The following is a 16,498-nucleotide window of genomic DNA, read 5'->3' as shown; positions in this document are numbered from 1 at the left end:
TGAAAGGAAGTACATAATGTTGTAATGGACTTTCTTATAACCTTGGCTCTAAACAGAAGTCATTAAAGTTTAGACTAACAAGTTTCACATTTCTATTTCAGTTCAAAATATTCTACGATTGACTTGTGTGTCCACTTTCTACACAATGAAATACTGCAGGAAGGCAGGAGTGAGAGTTTCCAACAAAACATCAATCATCAGCCTGTAGCTTCTGCTGGAGTGGTAAGCGAGTCGGATTGTCACTTTGTGCCCAGTTTCTGACCTTAAAATGGAGTCTCACCCATCTTGCCTGACCTTCTGACCCAGGCCAGGAGAGATCTGTGTGGTGCACCAGGTTCCAAGGCCTCCAGTTGAGGTCAGCTCAGTTCAAGGTCAAGTAAATCACAACCCTTTTTAAACAGCATTAGCTGTCATAAACCAGGCAAGTTTAAAGGTCCAGCACTGTGACCAGCCTGGGAGAAGGTAAGTGTTTAAGGTAAGTGGATAGTGAAAGAGGTGGAGTTGGGGGATGCCCATGGGCACATTCGGGGTGGGGGTGGTGGTGATGGGGGGGGGTTTGGCTACAGTTACCCAGAAGCAGTTTTAAATCCTACTTTTTCTAGGTCACTGTTGCTGTATGACAGTTGGGACCATCTCAACTTTTCTATTTAAAATTACATTAATGGATGGTTTGCAGTGCAGGAAAGGAAGTTTTAACTCCCAGGCAATTAACGTGCAATCCTTACCTTGGAATATCTGGAGGGGCATCCGGAATACCCTGTGGATCTTTGGTGCCCCCCCCACCCCAAGATACACTGCCCCAGAATTCGGAAGTTATCTCAAGTAGTTTCACAAGGATTGCAGCAGGAGGGGGAAGAAAAGGAAGTCATGAAGCAAGCTTTGAAAAGGCTTTTAAAAAGGAGGGAGCATGACAAAGATGCACTGGGAGAATTCTAAAGTAAAGGAAAAAGGTGGCTGAAGGCTTTGACAACTGTAGAGAGTGGAGAAAGCACAGCTGGATGGGTTCCAGGGAGTGACCAGCAAAATTGCATCGAGATGTTAGTTGGGCCACTCTCAGGATGAGCCACCTGGTCACTGCAGCCTCCTGGAACTTGTGACGTGTCTTTTTTGGGATGGGGGTTGGACGGAGAGAGATTTTTTTTCTTAAATTGGCCTAGGGTTCTCTCAGCAGGAGAATGTGTGGCTGCTAGGAAAGTATACGGGTAACAGTATGAAACATTACACCATGCAAGTATAGAAAAAGCACAACAGACCAGCTGGTCTTGACCTGATCATTACAGGCTTGCCTTTCCAGTCGTATTTCGAGAACCTTAAAACTGATTTCCTTTTTTTAAAAAAGGAAGAACAGTTACTTCTTTAAAGTATTTAAAACCAACACATTAAAGAAAACCATTTATTCCGTAGCACTGAACACTCTAAGCTCAGTCTGAAAGTTGGAGGTTCAAGACAACAGGATTTCAGCACATAATCTGACATTTCCAGTGCAGAATTGAGGGAGGACTACATTGTCACCTTTGGACAGGATAGCAAGCCAGACATGATTCCCCTCCCCCCTCTCCAGTGGATTCTGTGGCACAACTTGTAGAGCAGTGGACTTCTGTTCAGTATCAAGTCATTTAATCCTTCAATCAATATGACCAAAATAGACTTTCACGTCATTAACTTCTTGCTGTTGGCGAGCTCATGCTACACACAAATTGGCTGCCACATTTGCCTACATTATGCCAGCAACTACACTTCAAAAAAAAATAGCTGAGAAGCATTTTGGGACTTCCCAAAAAATCTGAACACTCCAGAGATACATGGATAGAAAGCAATCGGAATGTGTTAACAAATTTACAAAATTTGAAGCATCTTACTTCAGGAGCAATTAAAACACGGTGCTCAAAAAAAAATCACTATATAAAAAGAACTTGCATTTATATCAGGAGCTGGGATTGAACCCATTGGCATTGATACAAATGGGAATTTTAGTTATGTAGGAACAGAGTAGATCACTTATCCCCTCAAACCTGAAATCATAACCAATCAGCAAGTTTCGTGAAATTCTACTCTGTTACAAGGAAACCAGCATCAACAAGTTAGATATTCAGCTGTCTGCACAACCTTGCCATTAATAATCATGACAAATATATTTTGTCTTGAATGGAAAAAAATTTAATGTAAAAATTGCAGTTGCAATCAGCTGCCGATTTGGGGAACAAGTCTTTGATCGTGCTTTAAAAAGCAAGATATTTTCAAATAAGGTTGAATTAAAAAATTGAGCTTGAAAATACATTAACAGAGATACATTTACATGGCTTACATCTTATAAAAAATTCAATATAAATAACATGCAAAACAAAATGTTCCATTGGTTGATAAAATCCCAACTAAAAGACAACTCAAGTTTCTGACAATGATTTTCAAAAAACTCTCATAGGGTGGCCAGAACGGTTAAAAAGTAATTATTTTACTCCTAAATCATTGCATATAATAAATTTGAATCACCCCATGTAAATGTTGCTTTGGAACACCAGCAGAAAACTGCGTTCAACTATACAGGCTATACAAGGCAGCAGGCAAGTGAAATGGTCCTTCAGAGTAGGAAGTCTTTGAGAACAAAGTTATGTCGTCTTCCTGAAACCTTTCAAAATTGGATAGATGTTTTCAAATGCTTCGTAGATCTCTGCACGAACTTTTGCACCTTCAAAATACAAATTATACATCAATTGGGACAACTGGAAAGAGGTTTTTCAGTTTGTGAACAAAAATAAACGTGGCTGAGGTGAGTAGCGTTGGTACATTTAAGGGGAAGCCAGATAAACATACGAGAAAGTTGTGCTGATAGGGTTAGGTGAAGTAGACTGGGAGGCAGCTTGTGTAAATAGTGGACCAGTTTGGACAAATGGCCAGATTCTGGTTTGTTTTACACAACTCTATTCAATCCAGTAGGATGTTGAAATCTGAACAACTAATTAGATCACAAATAATTAGCTACAGAGCTGAAATGTTTTCATTACCTTCATGATGGAGCATAAGAACAATAATAGATTAGTGATCAAAACACATCCCCATATTATTCAAACTCATTATATGCAGCAAGTCAGCTTTAGTGAAATTGGCTATATAATTTGCATTGGTATACATTAAAAAATTTAAAGTACAATGGAATTCAGGCATCAGAAAATATTCAAAACAAAAATGGGATGAATAAAATTTCTATTAGTTTGAATTTGTCAACAGCTTAAATTTATTTTAGGAGAGTCACAAGTAGGCTTACAATAACAGTGCAATGGAGTTACTGTGAAAATCTCCCAGTCACCACAATCCATTCAGGTACACTGAGGGAGAATTTAGCACAGTCAATGTACGTAACCAGTGCATCTTTTGGACTGTGGAAGGAAATTGGAGCACCCAGTGGAAACCCACGCAGATACAGGGAGAATGTGCAGACTCCGCACAGGCAGTGACCCAAGCCAGGAATCGAACCCGGGTCCCTGGGGCTATGAGGCAGCAGTGCTAACCACTGTGCCACCGTGCTGGTTCTAAGGTACTAGTGACAACTTAAAACTTCACAATTGGAAACGCAAAGAAATATTTTGTGTAAATTACAGAAATGCTTTTTCCCATTCTGGAAAGATAGTTCAGGTATTTTAAGATTTCTAATCAAGAAACCAAAGAACTGAAACACTGCCTCGTTATTGTAGGCTTTAACTGTTGCACAGCAAATGAGACATGTCTGTTACATAATTAGTGAACAGGAATTTGACCAAGATGTCAGAAAGTGCAGATGCTAACGAGCGTACAGTAATCTAAAAGCTCAAATCAATGGGCAACAGTGACAAACAAATTCTACACAGATCAGATTCTCACAGTGCCAGGTACCCGGGTTCTATTCCCAGCTTGGATGAGTGTGTGGAGTTTGCACCTTCTCCTGTGTCTGCATGGGTTTCGGGTTTCCTCCCACAGTCCAAAGATATGCAGGTTAGGTCGATTGGAGCAATTTAACATGGCCACAGTGTCAGAGGGATTAGTAGGGTAAATATGTGGGGTTACAGGGATAGGGCCTGGGTGGGATTGTTGTCAGTGCAGGCTTGATGGGCCAAATGGCTTCTTTCTGTACTGTACGATTCTATGAAATTCCACACAGATCGATGTAAAGGCAGGTGATTAGCTGAGATTAAGTTTTTTTTTGAGTTTATTAGTGTCACAATTAGGCTTACATTAACACTGCAGTTAAGTTACTGTGAAAATCTCCTAGTCGCCACACTCTGGCACCTGTCTGGGTACACAGAGGGAGAATTTAGCACGGCCAATGCATCTAACCAGCACGTCTTTCGGACTGTGGGAGGAAACCCACGCAGACACAGAATGTGCAGACTCCGCACAGACAGTGACCCAAGCTGGGAATCGGACCCGGGTCCCTGGCACTGTGAGGCAGCAGTGCTAACCACTGTGCCATCCTCATTAGAACATAGAATGCTAGAGGGAACAGGGCAGGAAAGATGGTGGAGCTTTTGTGGATGGATTATTGAACTTATTGGTCAAGGTCTCTCAGCCAATCAAGTAAACAAAATGAGAAATTTAAAAGGCAAGGACATTGAAGTTACAGGTGTCAATGTTGAGGTCATATTTAAGCAGTGTTCACTACGAGAAATATACACAATTATTGGAGGGAGTCCAGAGAAAGCTGCATAGCTGACTACTAAAGGGCGAGATATGAAAAGATGGACTACCATAAGAGTTTACTCTTTTAGAACTGCACCATTTCACTTCAGCAACATTTTATTTATGCTAAACACAACTATACTGTCATAACATTTCCACACACAATAGTAGTTTGTTTATATCATACCAAATCCTTGACATAGGTTAAGGCAGGACAATGACTAGGGGCTGCAGCAAACATTGAAGAACTGTCTAGGCCTTGCTCAGACTCTTGTGCGGTTATCGCAGTCAGGTGATTATATGATCGCAATTGGGTGAGGACTCTGTTCAATTGCACAGCTGAACTCACCATTGGAGAAAAGATGAAAGTGAGCATGTGAAAGTGAGAGAAACAGTGAGGGAGAAAAAGCGAAAAGACTAGTTATTGATCATTGTCGAACCATGCAGAGCAATGGACAGAGGCAACAGCATGCAGAACTACCAAAGATCCTAACCCAAGTTATCAAGACTATGTACAGCAGAGTTGAGCCACTAGATGGACCCCTCGGTCAAAAGGCCTGAACTACGAAGAAGGATTGGTGAAACCTGGAAAGGAAAAAATTGATCTTGGAATTGTGCAAGATAGTCAAGGAAATGTAAGAAGTGAATCTGGAAGATTTCTTTAAGTTCTGAGCGCAGGACAATGGTTCAAATAAATTAACCATAACATTTAGATGGGATTAAGGAAATTCACCTCGCGTTATCAACAAAAAGAATAGAAATCCAGGAAATGTAAATGGTGGAAATCTCAAACAACTGAATGCCTGGATGGATGTAAAAATGGACTGAATTATCCATTATCGTGAGATATGCAAAACTGAACTCGAATGCAAAGAGGATTCCACCAGCCACGACTGACATTTTCCTTCTATTAAAAAAATGGATCGAGAAAGGGAAATAAAGTTGTCAGGAAACAGAAATAAGGCATTTAATTTGAATCAATGCAGCAGTCTGAGAAAGTGAACGATCTGGTTTGTCATGGGAATTTACAGGACTAGAAGGGACCATTGTGGTCCATCTGTTCGGTCTGAAAACTTGAAAAATATCATGCAGCCCTGTTCAACGTAGCCACATAATCCCTGTATTTTATGTCAAAACTAAATATCCATTTCCCCCATTGCATCTTGTCAAGTTCATGTCATGAGCTATGTGAAGTTAATGTAAAGGGGAGAAAGAAGCATGCAAAGTCAGCAGTCAGTTATGAAAACCATCCGAATAAGGCAAACAAGTGATGCAACTTACCCGTTAATACAACTTTTCCAGACACAAATATTAGTAGTACAATTCTCGGTTTGATCATTCGGTAAATTAATCCAGGAAACAGTTCCGGCTCATAACTACAAGAAAAAGGTTGATAATTGACCATACAATACAATTAGAACTTATTGTGGCACATTACTGATCAAACAGATTATTAGCTCAATATACATGGTTGGATTTTTTAAATTATATTTATCTCGGAGATCCTAGTTTCCTTTCATTCCAGAGTGGGGGTATAATAGATGCAAGGCTGTAAAGGTCACAAGTTTGCATTCCTAACTGCATACACAGTTGAATAAAAATGAATGATACTATATAGGTCAAAGGATGGACCAGTAGATGGTGCTATGAGGTTGGGACACAAGAGGGAACTTTTTGCATCTGCTATACATTTGATGAGAGTGATCAAAACTCGAGTCAAAGATATTCATATTTTCTTGACTCCAGGGTTAGCCTTCCAGACAATTTGATAGCTACCATCAAGTCTCAGTTTCTAAAAGGGCAAGAGCCAATCCACTCGAGGTGAACCACACTGTACGAGCATTAGCAATTGATGCTGCAACCTCCAAGCAGAGGAATAGGAAGACAAAGTTCCAGGATGCAGTGCAAGCTATGAAATACGGATTGGCCAGAAACAAGGGTCTGCTCCAGATTAACAGGCGCAGCCCCCAATCTAGTCATCAAGAAAAGGGAGAATATGCTGCTTAAAATAACCCTGGTTAACAGCTACTTAGCAGCTCAGCAATGAACAAAACCCATTTAAGGCACCTACTGACCTTTTTAAAACAATGAATCAATAGGAAGAAACATGCCTCAGTGAAGTTAATCAATCAGATTTCTTTAAAATTTTAATTTGGCTTTAATTCCCAACACTCTGTGCAGTGCATTGCTGCTTAGTTTAATATATTTCAGTACTGACCTGATAACTACGTTAAAGATTCAGCCACTTGCTGCAATATTTTAAAGTTCACCCTCATCAAGGCTAATATTTATTATCTGTTGGTAGCTGAGATGGTAGTGATCGGCTACCTTCTTGAACTGCTGCGGCAGTCTGATACAACTGAGTGGCTTGTTGTTAGTCAGTTAGGAGTCAACCAGTGTGGGCCTGGAGACACAATGGGCAAGGATGTCTTGTTTCCTTCCCTGAAAAAAGTTAGTGGACCAGTCAGATATTGATAATATTCTGACTTTATAAAAGGAGAATCTTTTTTCAGAATGCTTTTTGTTTAAAAAAATGTCTTGGTGTGATTTAACTTGTATTGCTTGGACTGTTTGTAGAGGCCTCTGAATTAGTCCAGTGACATAACTACTATGCTATAATGCCCAGGCAACTAGGGTTACAAAGCAGGCTATAGAACACCCAAAGACACACAGTATCTACAAACTGATATTTTAATCCCAAATACATATTAAGCACAATAGCAGAAGAGGCTAAAAGGGCATGTGTATGCTTCCCTTGGTCGAATCAATTGGTGCATTCATTCTAGGCTAACTCCAGAATACAAAACTTTAAATTCTTATTTATTTTAAATATTCTGCACACTGCAACAATGACATGTTAATGCATCTTCAATGCTGAAAGTGTTGCAAGATATAAATGCACTTCAGTTCGAAATGAGCATTATGCAGCGACTTAGAGCACACATTTAATTCTAGTAAGAAATAGAATGCAGAATTAACAGAAACGGTAAAGCTATTTCCTCTCCACAGGTGCTGTCAGACCTGATGAGATTTTCCAGCATTTTCTGTTTTTGAACAAAAGTTGGGGACAGTGTCAGAAGGGAAAAATCTGTGAACACAACACATGTTAAAATTGAGGGATGGTTGCATTACTGCATCGGGAGTGCCAGTCTAGATTGTGCGCTCAGGTCTATGGAGTGTGGCTTGAACCCATCCTGAATCAAGGGTGTGCCAACCCACTGAATGAAGATTAAATATCAAGTTATCGTCATGATCCCTGTATCTTTGCATTTGGAAGTTTCCTTTCGCCACAGAAAGTAGTTCATGAAAACATGACTATTAGTTTTAATTTTTATCCTCTGAATACAAGTAGAATTCCTGGCACTTCTGCCAATGGTTTTTACCTGCTAAACTGCTGGTGAGTGAGCACCAGACCCTCTAGCCGAATGGGAAATTTCACATCGCAACTACCCACCATGTTCTGAATCTTAAAATCCAGAAACTTAGCTGGGAATCCCAATTTCTGTACAACTCTGGCATATTTTCTTGCAGCCAATCGTGACTGTTCTTCACTGCAACAGAAGACACGGGTTAGTGCTTATTATTGAACAAACGATTATTGTTGTCAGTGCCAGCAGCAATCAGGTACAACTTGACAAAGTGGCGTGGAGATAGTGGTTTTGTTTAGATGAGACTAATATCAAGTCAAAAGACAAAAACCTCAGATACTTTCAAAATAAACACAGAAAATGAGAGTAGAGATCAAAGATCTTTCATCAGACCGCTTCATCAACCTGAAACAGGTTTGCTCCACAGATGCTGCCTGACATGGTGAGTATTTTTGACATTTTAAATTGATGTACTGACTATTATGCTCATAGTTCCTTATTCTAATTAACGCTCTGAAAAGCCATGAACAATAATTTCTCACGTACACTATTATTGGCAATTATAAATTGGAAAAGGAAATTTGACTTTTAATGCCGATTAAATTCCCACTTCTATAACCCATGTAATCTGGAGAAAGGCACCTCTGCAGTCATTCACAGTTCTCAAATGCAGATATACCGTTCAATAATCTGCGCACAGCAAATGACCTTAAAACATTTCTCAAGTAGAACTTTAGAGTTAGGTGAATTGGCCATGTTAAATTGTCCATTAGTGTCAGGGGGATTAGCAGGGTAAATATATGGGGTTGCAGGGACAGGGCCTGGGTGGGATTGTTGTCGGTGCAGACTCGACGGGTTGAATGCACTGTAGAGATTCTAAGACCCATCGTACAAGGAACCCCCAGCTTCTGACGCGACACTACTGACTTCATTCAGAAACTCAGTACCCATGGAGCAGTTGAACCAGGAACACTCCTCGTCACAATAGATGCCTCAGCACTCTGCACCAGCATCCCCTACGATGACGGCATTGCTGCAACTGCACTTCTCCAACTTCCATCGTAAACACATTAAAGAAGCCATCCCCTACGGACAAGCCCTCCGTATACACAGTACTCTGTATACACAGTACTCAACGCCGACAACTGCCAGTCTCCAGACGCAATTCTACAACTCATCCGCTTCATCCTGGACCTCAATGTCTTCACCTTCAACCACCAGTTTTTCATGCAGACACACGGAACAGCCATAGGGACCAGATTCGCACCTCAATATGCCAACATCTTCATGCACAGGTTTGAACAAAACCTCTTCAACGCACAAGACCTTCAACCAACGCTATACACTAGATATATCAATGACATTTTCTTCCTTTGGAGTCACGACGAACAATCACTGAAACGACATGATGACATCAACAAGTTCCATCCCACCATCAGACTCACCATGGACTACTCTCCAGAATTGGTTGCATTCTTGGACGCATGCATCTCCATCTAGGACAGTCACCTCAGCACTTCACTGTACCATAAGGCCGCAGATAACCTCACGATGCTCCACTTCTCCAGCTTCCATTGTAAACACATTAAAGAAGCCATCCCCTACGGACAAGCCCTCCGTATACACAGAATCTGCTCAGATGAGGAGGTCGCAACAGACACCTACAGACGCTGAAAGACGCCTTCGTAAGAACAGGATATGGCACTCGATTCATCGATCGACAGTTCCGACGTGCCACAACGAAAAACCGCACCGACCTCCTCAGAAGACAAACATGGGACACGGTGGACAGAGTACCCTTCGTCGTCCAGTACTTCCCTGGAGCAGAGAAGCTACAACAACTTCAGAGCCTTCAACATGTCATCTATGAACACAAACATCTCGCCAAGGCCATCCCCACACCGCCACTACTTGCCTTCAAACAACTGTGTAACCTCAAACAGACCATTGTTCGTAGAAAACTACCCAGCCTTCAGGAGAACAGTGACCATGACATCACACAACCCTGCCACAGCAATCTCTGCAAGATGTGCCGGATCATCGACACGCATGTCATCATCTCACGTGAGAACACTATCCACTAGTTACATGGTACATACTCATGCGACTTGGTCAACGTTGTCTACCTGATACGCTGCAAGAAAGGATACCCCGAGGCATGGTACATCAGCGAGACCATGCAAACGCTATGACAACAGATGAATGGACACTGCTCGATAATCACCAGGCAGCAGTGTTCCCTTCCTGTTGGGAAACACTTCAGCATTCAAGGGCATTCAGCCACTGATCTTTGGGTAAGCATTCTCCAAGGCGGCCTTCAAGACACACGACAATGCAGAATGGCCAAGCAGAAACTGATAGCCAAGTTCTGCACGCATGAGGACGGCCTCAACCGGGATCTTGGGTTCATATCACACTACCTGTAACCCCCACGATTTGCCTGGGCTTGCAAAATCTTACTAACTGTCCTGGCTTGAGACAATTCACACCTCTTTAACCTGTGTTTATCCCTCTCTCCACTCACATTGTCTGTTTATGTAAAGACTTGACTACCTGTTAAGACTCGCATTCTAAGCATTGCCTTGTAATTGAGTCTGTGTCTATATATACCCTGTTTGTGAACGCAACTCTCCACTCACCTGATGAAGGAGCAGCACTCCGGAAGGTTGTGTTACCAAATAAACCTGTTGGGACTTTAACCTGGTGTTGAGAGACTGCTTACTGTGCCTACCCCAGTCCAATGCCGGCATCTCCACATCATGATTCTATGACTTAGTCTTAAACCGTCCTGTTCACTTGGAGGCCAACAGTAGAGTGGACACAACAGATCCAGGTTCCCCTGCAGCAGATCCACTTTTAATAGATTACTTTCTATGGTGGGGGTATAATATGAGAGTATCCAGGGTTTTGTGGTATTTGCCAAATTCAAGCAGTTAGGACTATCAACATTAATAACAAGTTCTCGTGCTTGCATTTGTTACACAAAATATGAAAACTGTGCATGGTTAAATAATTATATCTCCACATGAATTCTTAACACAAGGCACAGTAGATGTACAATGGGCATATTTGCATTGAAGAGAGCATTGGAATTGAAAATGCATCAGAGCAAGTGTCTATCAGAAAGTCAGTTGTGGCACAAAAAGGAATTAAACAGAAAAAAAATGGAAGAGTATAGACAAAAAGGGCAATGGGCCAAACCACAGTGTACTTTTAATTCCCACAAGCATCTTTAAACCAAATCCTTCTTCAAAAACATGTCAAGAAATCCTTTCAGGATGAACTACCCTACCTCTTAAATTGTTGTAAAAACGACTGTTTTGAAACAACCATACCAATCCCTTTCTAACATTAAATATTAAATAAAGTTTATTTAATGACAGCAAAAAATCAGTAGGTTGTGAGAAAAGGCCTTCCCTTTCCATCAAGGGGAGAAAGGATCTTTCTTTTCATTAAGGCAACACTTGCCTTAACTGTAAATACATAATGATCATTTTGGCACTTACGCAGGAGGAGGAACATGTACTAAGGGAATTATTTTTACTGAGACTTAACATTAGTGTTCTTTGATAGTTGTTGCTACCTCTTGAGAAAACAGGAGATTAGAGTTGCCAAAAGTATCCACTAGGGGACTATCTTTACATAGCATCAACAAGCATGAACTTTAAAGCTGGTTAAGAACAGCATCAAGTGATTTGTCCTTACCTCTTAGCGCCAGTGCACACCATTTTCCCAGAGCTGAAAATAAGCGCAGTTGTACGAGGTTCCCGGATTCTCATGATGACAGCAGCAAAACGCTATAACAGAGATAAGTACTGGTTTAGACTGCTGCCCAGCAGTTTCTCTTACAGTCCAGTAACACTTGGAATACCAAGGTCTAGCAGCACAGAGGGAAGCAATCTATAGCCTGACAACACTCAATGCAGTAAATTTGAGGTAACCACTCCCTGCCCCTACCAACAGACTTTGCATTGACTGACCACGCACAGCTCCTGGGATAGAAAATGTTTGGGTCACAACACGGTGAAGAAATTTCTCATCTCACTCTCTAAGATTATGACCCTATGTTCTAGGATCCCAGGCAGGGGAAGCAGCCACTCAGCTCCTACCCTCTCAAACCATCTTAAGAGTTCTACATGTATCAATGAGTTATTGAAATGGAAATAGTTCTAGTCACCAATAGTAGTCATTGTGATGTACACAATTTTAAAGAAAATGTTGCTGGGGGTAGGGATTGGTCAAGACTCCAGACCCATACCAGTGCAAGCTTTTCTTTGTTGGAATTCTACTTTCTTCAGATATCATAGCCTCTAATTTCATCTCCAAGAACTGAGTTTAATGTTCTCAAGCTGACAGCTTTAATTACTCTATCTGGTGTCTGTCATGTAAACATGAATTTTGCAAACTTTTGTTGTATTGAAAAGGAGGAGAAAATACTGCAATAAGGGAGAGCACTTTGAACACTGGGGAAAGGAAAATATGTAAAAAACCACCTCCTCCTCTCTTTCTTCTCACTATAACACTATAAACCTCCCTCTTTAAATACTGAGTTCATGTAAGAAAGCAGATTCAATACTTCACTTTGCTAAATCATACACACATACATGCATTTACACAAACACCCACCTTTGGATTATATTCAGCGTTTCTTGCTCGAAGAGCTATTGTCTTCAAGTCCAGTTTGCAACCCAGATTGACTGTGGACACTATATTTCTAGATACAAAAAGTATTTAAATTGTTCCATTAAATAAACCATTTAATTTAATAAAAACATTGCAGTCCTTTCAAACTTAATATTTTTCATTAGAGCACTGATTTAATATTCAAGAGTCAACATTTTTCTGTATATTTTACATTTGAAGTTGCCTAGGCAAACCAATACTAAAAGTAATTATGGACCAATTCCTCAATCTCACACTCAGAAGAAATTAACTTGTCCAATTTTAGTTGGTGATTGTATCACATTCAATTCAATCGCAGTACATAAGCAGTTAAACAAAACACGAGAGCAGCTCATTTCCCCACACCAAGTTAATTTTAATACAGTTCAAGTTTTTATGGTTACAAACTGACATGAAAAATAATTCAAACAAGTGGCCAATTTGAAATCTCAAGGGAGAAGAGAAAGAGTGAGAGGTGTAAAAATAAATGTCAGTTTAATATGTTTAGGTCCAAAATTCAACAGGTAAGGTTAGGAAAAAGACCCAAAATCTAACGTGACATGAAAGCTATAGCAAAATCCTCAACTTTTGTTAAGGAAGGGAATATATTGTTCCGTAAAGGCAGCCAATCAACTGATGGAAAGCGTGATTGATAAGATGTGCATTTCTTTAGCACCTTTCATGATGGTCTCAGGACATCCCAAGATGCTTTATACCAGGTAAAGTACTTTTCTTTTATATATAAAGTATTAATCCTGGTTGCAAATGCATGAAACATAGCAGTCAATTTATGCACAGCAATTTTTCATAACGTGAAATCAAATGTTTGTTGAGGGATAAACATTGGTCACAATAGATAATCAAGTTTGGGTTGAACTGGCTTAATGATCTGGGATCCCTTCTTTATGGCCTAGCTTTGCATTACTTTTCATAATTCTCATTACTGATAATCCTTAGAGGGTGGCCGCATATATGGAATGAGCTGCCAGAGGAAATGGTAGAGGTGGGTACAATTACAACACTTAAAGACATTTGGACAGGTACATGGATAGGAAAGGTTTAGAGGGAAATGGGCCAAATGCAGGAAAATGGGACCAGTTCAGTTTAGGAAACCTGGTCGGCATGGACAAATTGGGCCGAAAGGCCCGTTTCCATGCTGTATATCTCTATCACTCTTCCAAACAAAATGAAAAGTAGACTTCTTGTCCACTTATCTCTACCTCTGTTTCACAAGTATTAGAATCCAATTCAGATCATTCATTTTTTTCCAAAAGAGAATAGTTGACTTTAAAATTCAACCTGAAAAAATTGAACTGACATTAAATGAAAAAGGAATCTTGCATATCTATCTCCCTTAGCTTAATATATTGTTCCAAACTGATTAAAGAATAATGCAACAGGTGTAATCAAATTTTTTTCATACACAGCCTGTTTTTCACAAATAGATTTTACCTTAATAAAGCTTTTACAATTTGCCATGTAGGTTTTGAAAATTTGAAAAAGCTACTGTACAAAGATCTTTGAGGCAAAGGAAAATAGTTCATCACTACAGCCGACCAACTAGAGTTGATGCATCCTAGGAAATTAGGAACAATGCATAACTCAAGATTATACAATCCAATCTCATTTAAAAACAGCTCTGGACAAAAGTAAAAGGCCCAAACCCAGGGCTTTGGCAGAAGCGGAAGTTTCCACTTCAATGAAGGTATTACAAAAGACTATTCAGATTTTACTGTTTTGTGAATTATGCAATTAAAATTATATTGCATTCTTTTTAAGCACTTAGTTTGGAAATCAAATTTTAGAGATAGTATTTTTTCAACAAGTATATACAGCTCCCATTGACCAAATTGCATAATCTCAGCATAGTATAATCCAACTAAAAATAGCATCATCAAGTGCACAAAATATTGACATTGCTCATTTCATCACCATCGACAAGTTTCTCTACACCCTAGCTATGACTAACACTACATTCTGCACTCTCTCGTTTCCTTCTCTATGAACAGTATGCTTTGTCCGTATAGCGCGCAAGAAACAATACTTTTCACTGTATCCCAATATGTGACAATAATAAATCAAATTAAATTAAATGGTGCTAATGTGTTTACAGTGAAACACATGGGCCTGTACCAAATGTTATGCAAGTTCTGAAAATTAAATATCAACTCAGCTATTACAGAATTGGGCTAATCACTGACATTCACATTTGATTCAATGGTTACGAAATAACTAATTAAAATGATCAAGAACATAATGGCAACATGCCACCAATCTCTTCACTTTGTGCCGTTTCAGCAAAAGGGAAATGTCACACCTTACAAAATTAAATCCTTAAACTTCACATTTTAGGATATTGCATGTCTGTAACGCAAGATTCATTTAAAGTATTTAGTTAACTGCTGCTTTGAGCTAATCTAATAAAGAAAATAGTTTGATTCAATGAATGGGATTTCTGCTCAAAAACGTGAATGATTTGAATGCTTAGTTTTTGCTACTTGCCAAAGACTTAGACCAGTATGTTTACTTTAACCTGCATGAAAATTCATCAGGAATAATAACTGCAACAAGAAATGAGAAAATATGGTCCTGTATTCACTAAAAGAGTCTGTATATGGTTGACTTCAAGCAATTCAATCGCCAAGTGATTCACCCAAAGACATAAAAGAAAAAAAGATGCAAAGAGCAGAACAGGTGAGAGAAAGCAAGAAAGGATAAATCATAATTGTTCTCGCAAACCACAAATATTAAGTCTGAATGTTTCACAAATTTCAGTAATAAACCTGGATAATAAATAGAAACATGGAAATCAATTCTAGGTTGTTCAGTCAAACTGTTCTGTTTCTTGTATTAATATCTGTCATTGGCAAAACTAAAGGTTCCAAACTACAAAGGAAGCAGGTATCCAAATGCCAAAAGGCAGTTTTTGTGAGGGTTTGCCCCTATATTGATATCACTGATCAATCACTCTATATTTGATAGTTCCTTCAGATCCTCCCTCAACACATTTTCTAAACGAAACTGGAATACTGATGGTATACATCTGCAAGCCTTTGTCGATCTTTGGAAGATTAGAGGAGTACGGTGTGGAGCAGCTCTTCAGAAACACAGATGCATTTTCTTCTTGGGCTTCAACAAGCATCTTCCCAGTTTTTGTTGTTGCACCTTTTATCTTACTTCAAAGATTAGGGATGTAGTCTTCAATCCTCTTGCCACAGCCATCAGTTATGCCTGTTATGGACTCAAGAATTTGGCATTTGTACATGTATAGACTACAAGGGAATTGGTTTTTCACAGTATGACCTGATTCAGGTGCCATGTAAATGCCACGTGAATCTGATGACATGCTCCTTCAGTATTTCCACGTTTTATAGAAATAATGTGCTCCCCTTTCATGTTTTAAGAGGTTGTCTGAAGGCACACAAATGAAAAATCCGAAACAGTGTTCAATGTTTTGGTGGGAGGGTTGGAATGACTCCTGGACAGCATGCGCCATTCGACAGCTCACCATGGCAAGCTATGTTCAGCAACTCTTTCAAGAAATAAAGGAAAGTAAGTAAAGTTTATTTATTAGTCACAAGTAAGGCTTACATTAACACTGGAATGAAATTCCCCTAGTCGCCACACTCTGGCATCTGTTCGGGTCAATGCACCGAACCAGCACGTCTTTCAGACTAAGAATAATTCTTAAATATTCTTTCAGAATAAGAATAAAACTGAAGATATAAAGTGACTTCTCTCTAACATCCCTCATCACGCACCAATGCCAAGACTTTTCTTTCTCTCTCCACAGTTACTGCCAGACCTGCTGATTTTTT

The 16,498-nt window shown here is 39.8% G+C and overlaps 1 protein-coding gene across 2 annotated transcripts in view; it reads right to left on the bottom strand.

Annotated features, from left to right (window-relative positions):
• Positions 1-1,365: 1,365 nt before the first annotated feature.
• Positions 1,366-16,498, bottom strand: part of tbp (TATA box binding protein) — a 30,198-nt gene continuing 15,065 nt past the window's right edge. For both annotated transcript variants that reach the window (XM_078213364.1, XM_078213365.1), the window contains exons 4-8: positions 12,645-12,732; positions 11,724-11,815; positions 8,034-8,201; positions 5,932-6,026; positions 1,366-2,686 (exon numbers count right to left, since the gene is read on the bottom strand). In XM_078213364.1, coding sequence (XP_078069490.1) covers positions 2,607-2,686; positions 5,932-6,026; positions 8,034-8,201; positions 11,724-11,815; positions 12,645-12,732 — 523 coding nt within the window. In that variant the 3' untranslated portion in view covers positions 1,366-2,606. The remainder of the gene's footprint in view (positions 2,687-5,931; positions 6,027-8,033; positions 8,202-11,723; positions 11,816-12,644; positions 12,733-16,498) is intronic.

This window comes from Mustelus asterias, chromosome 5 (genome assembly GCF_964213995.1).
Source record: "Mustelus asterias chromosome 5, sMusAst1.hap1.1, whole genome shotgun sequence".
Taxonomy (NCBI): domain Eukaryota; kingdom Metazoa; phylum Chordata; class Chondrichthyes; order Carcharhiniformes; family Triakidae; genus Mustelus; species Mustelus asterias.
This window is presented reverse-complemented; position numbering and strand designations above follow the sequence as displayed.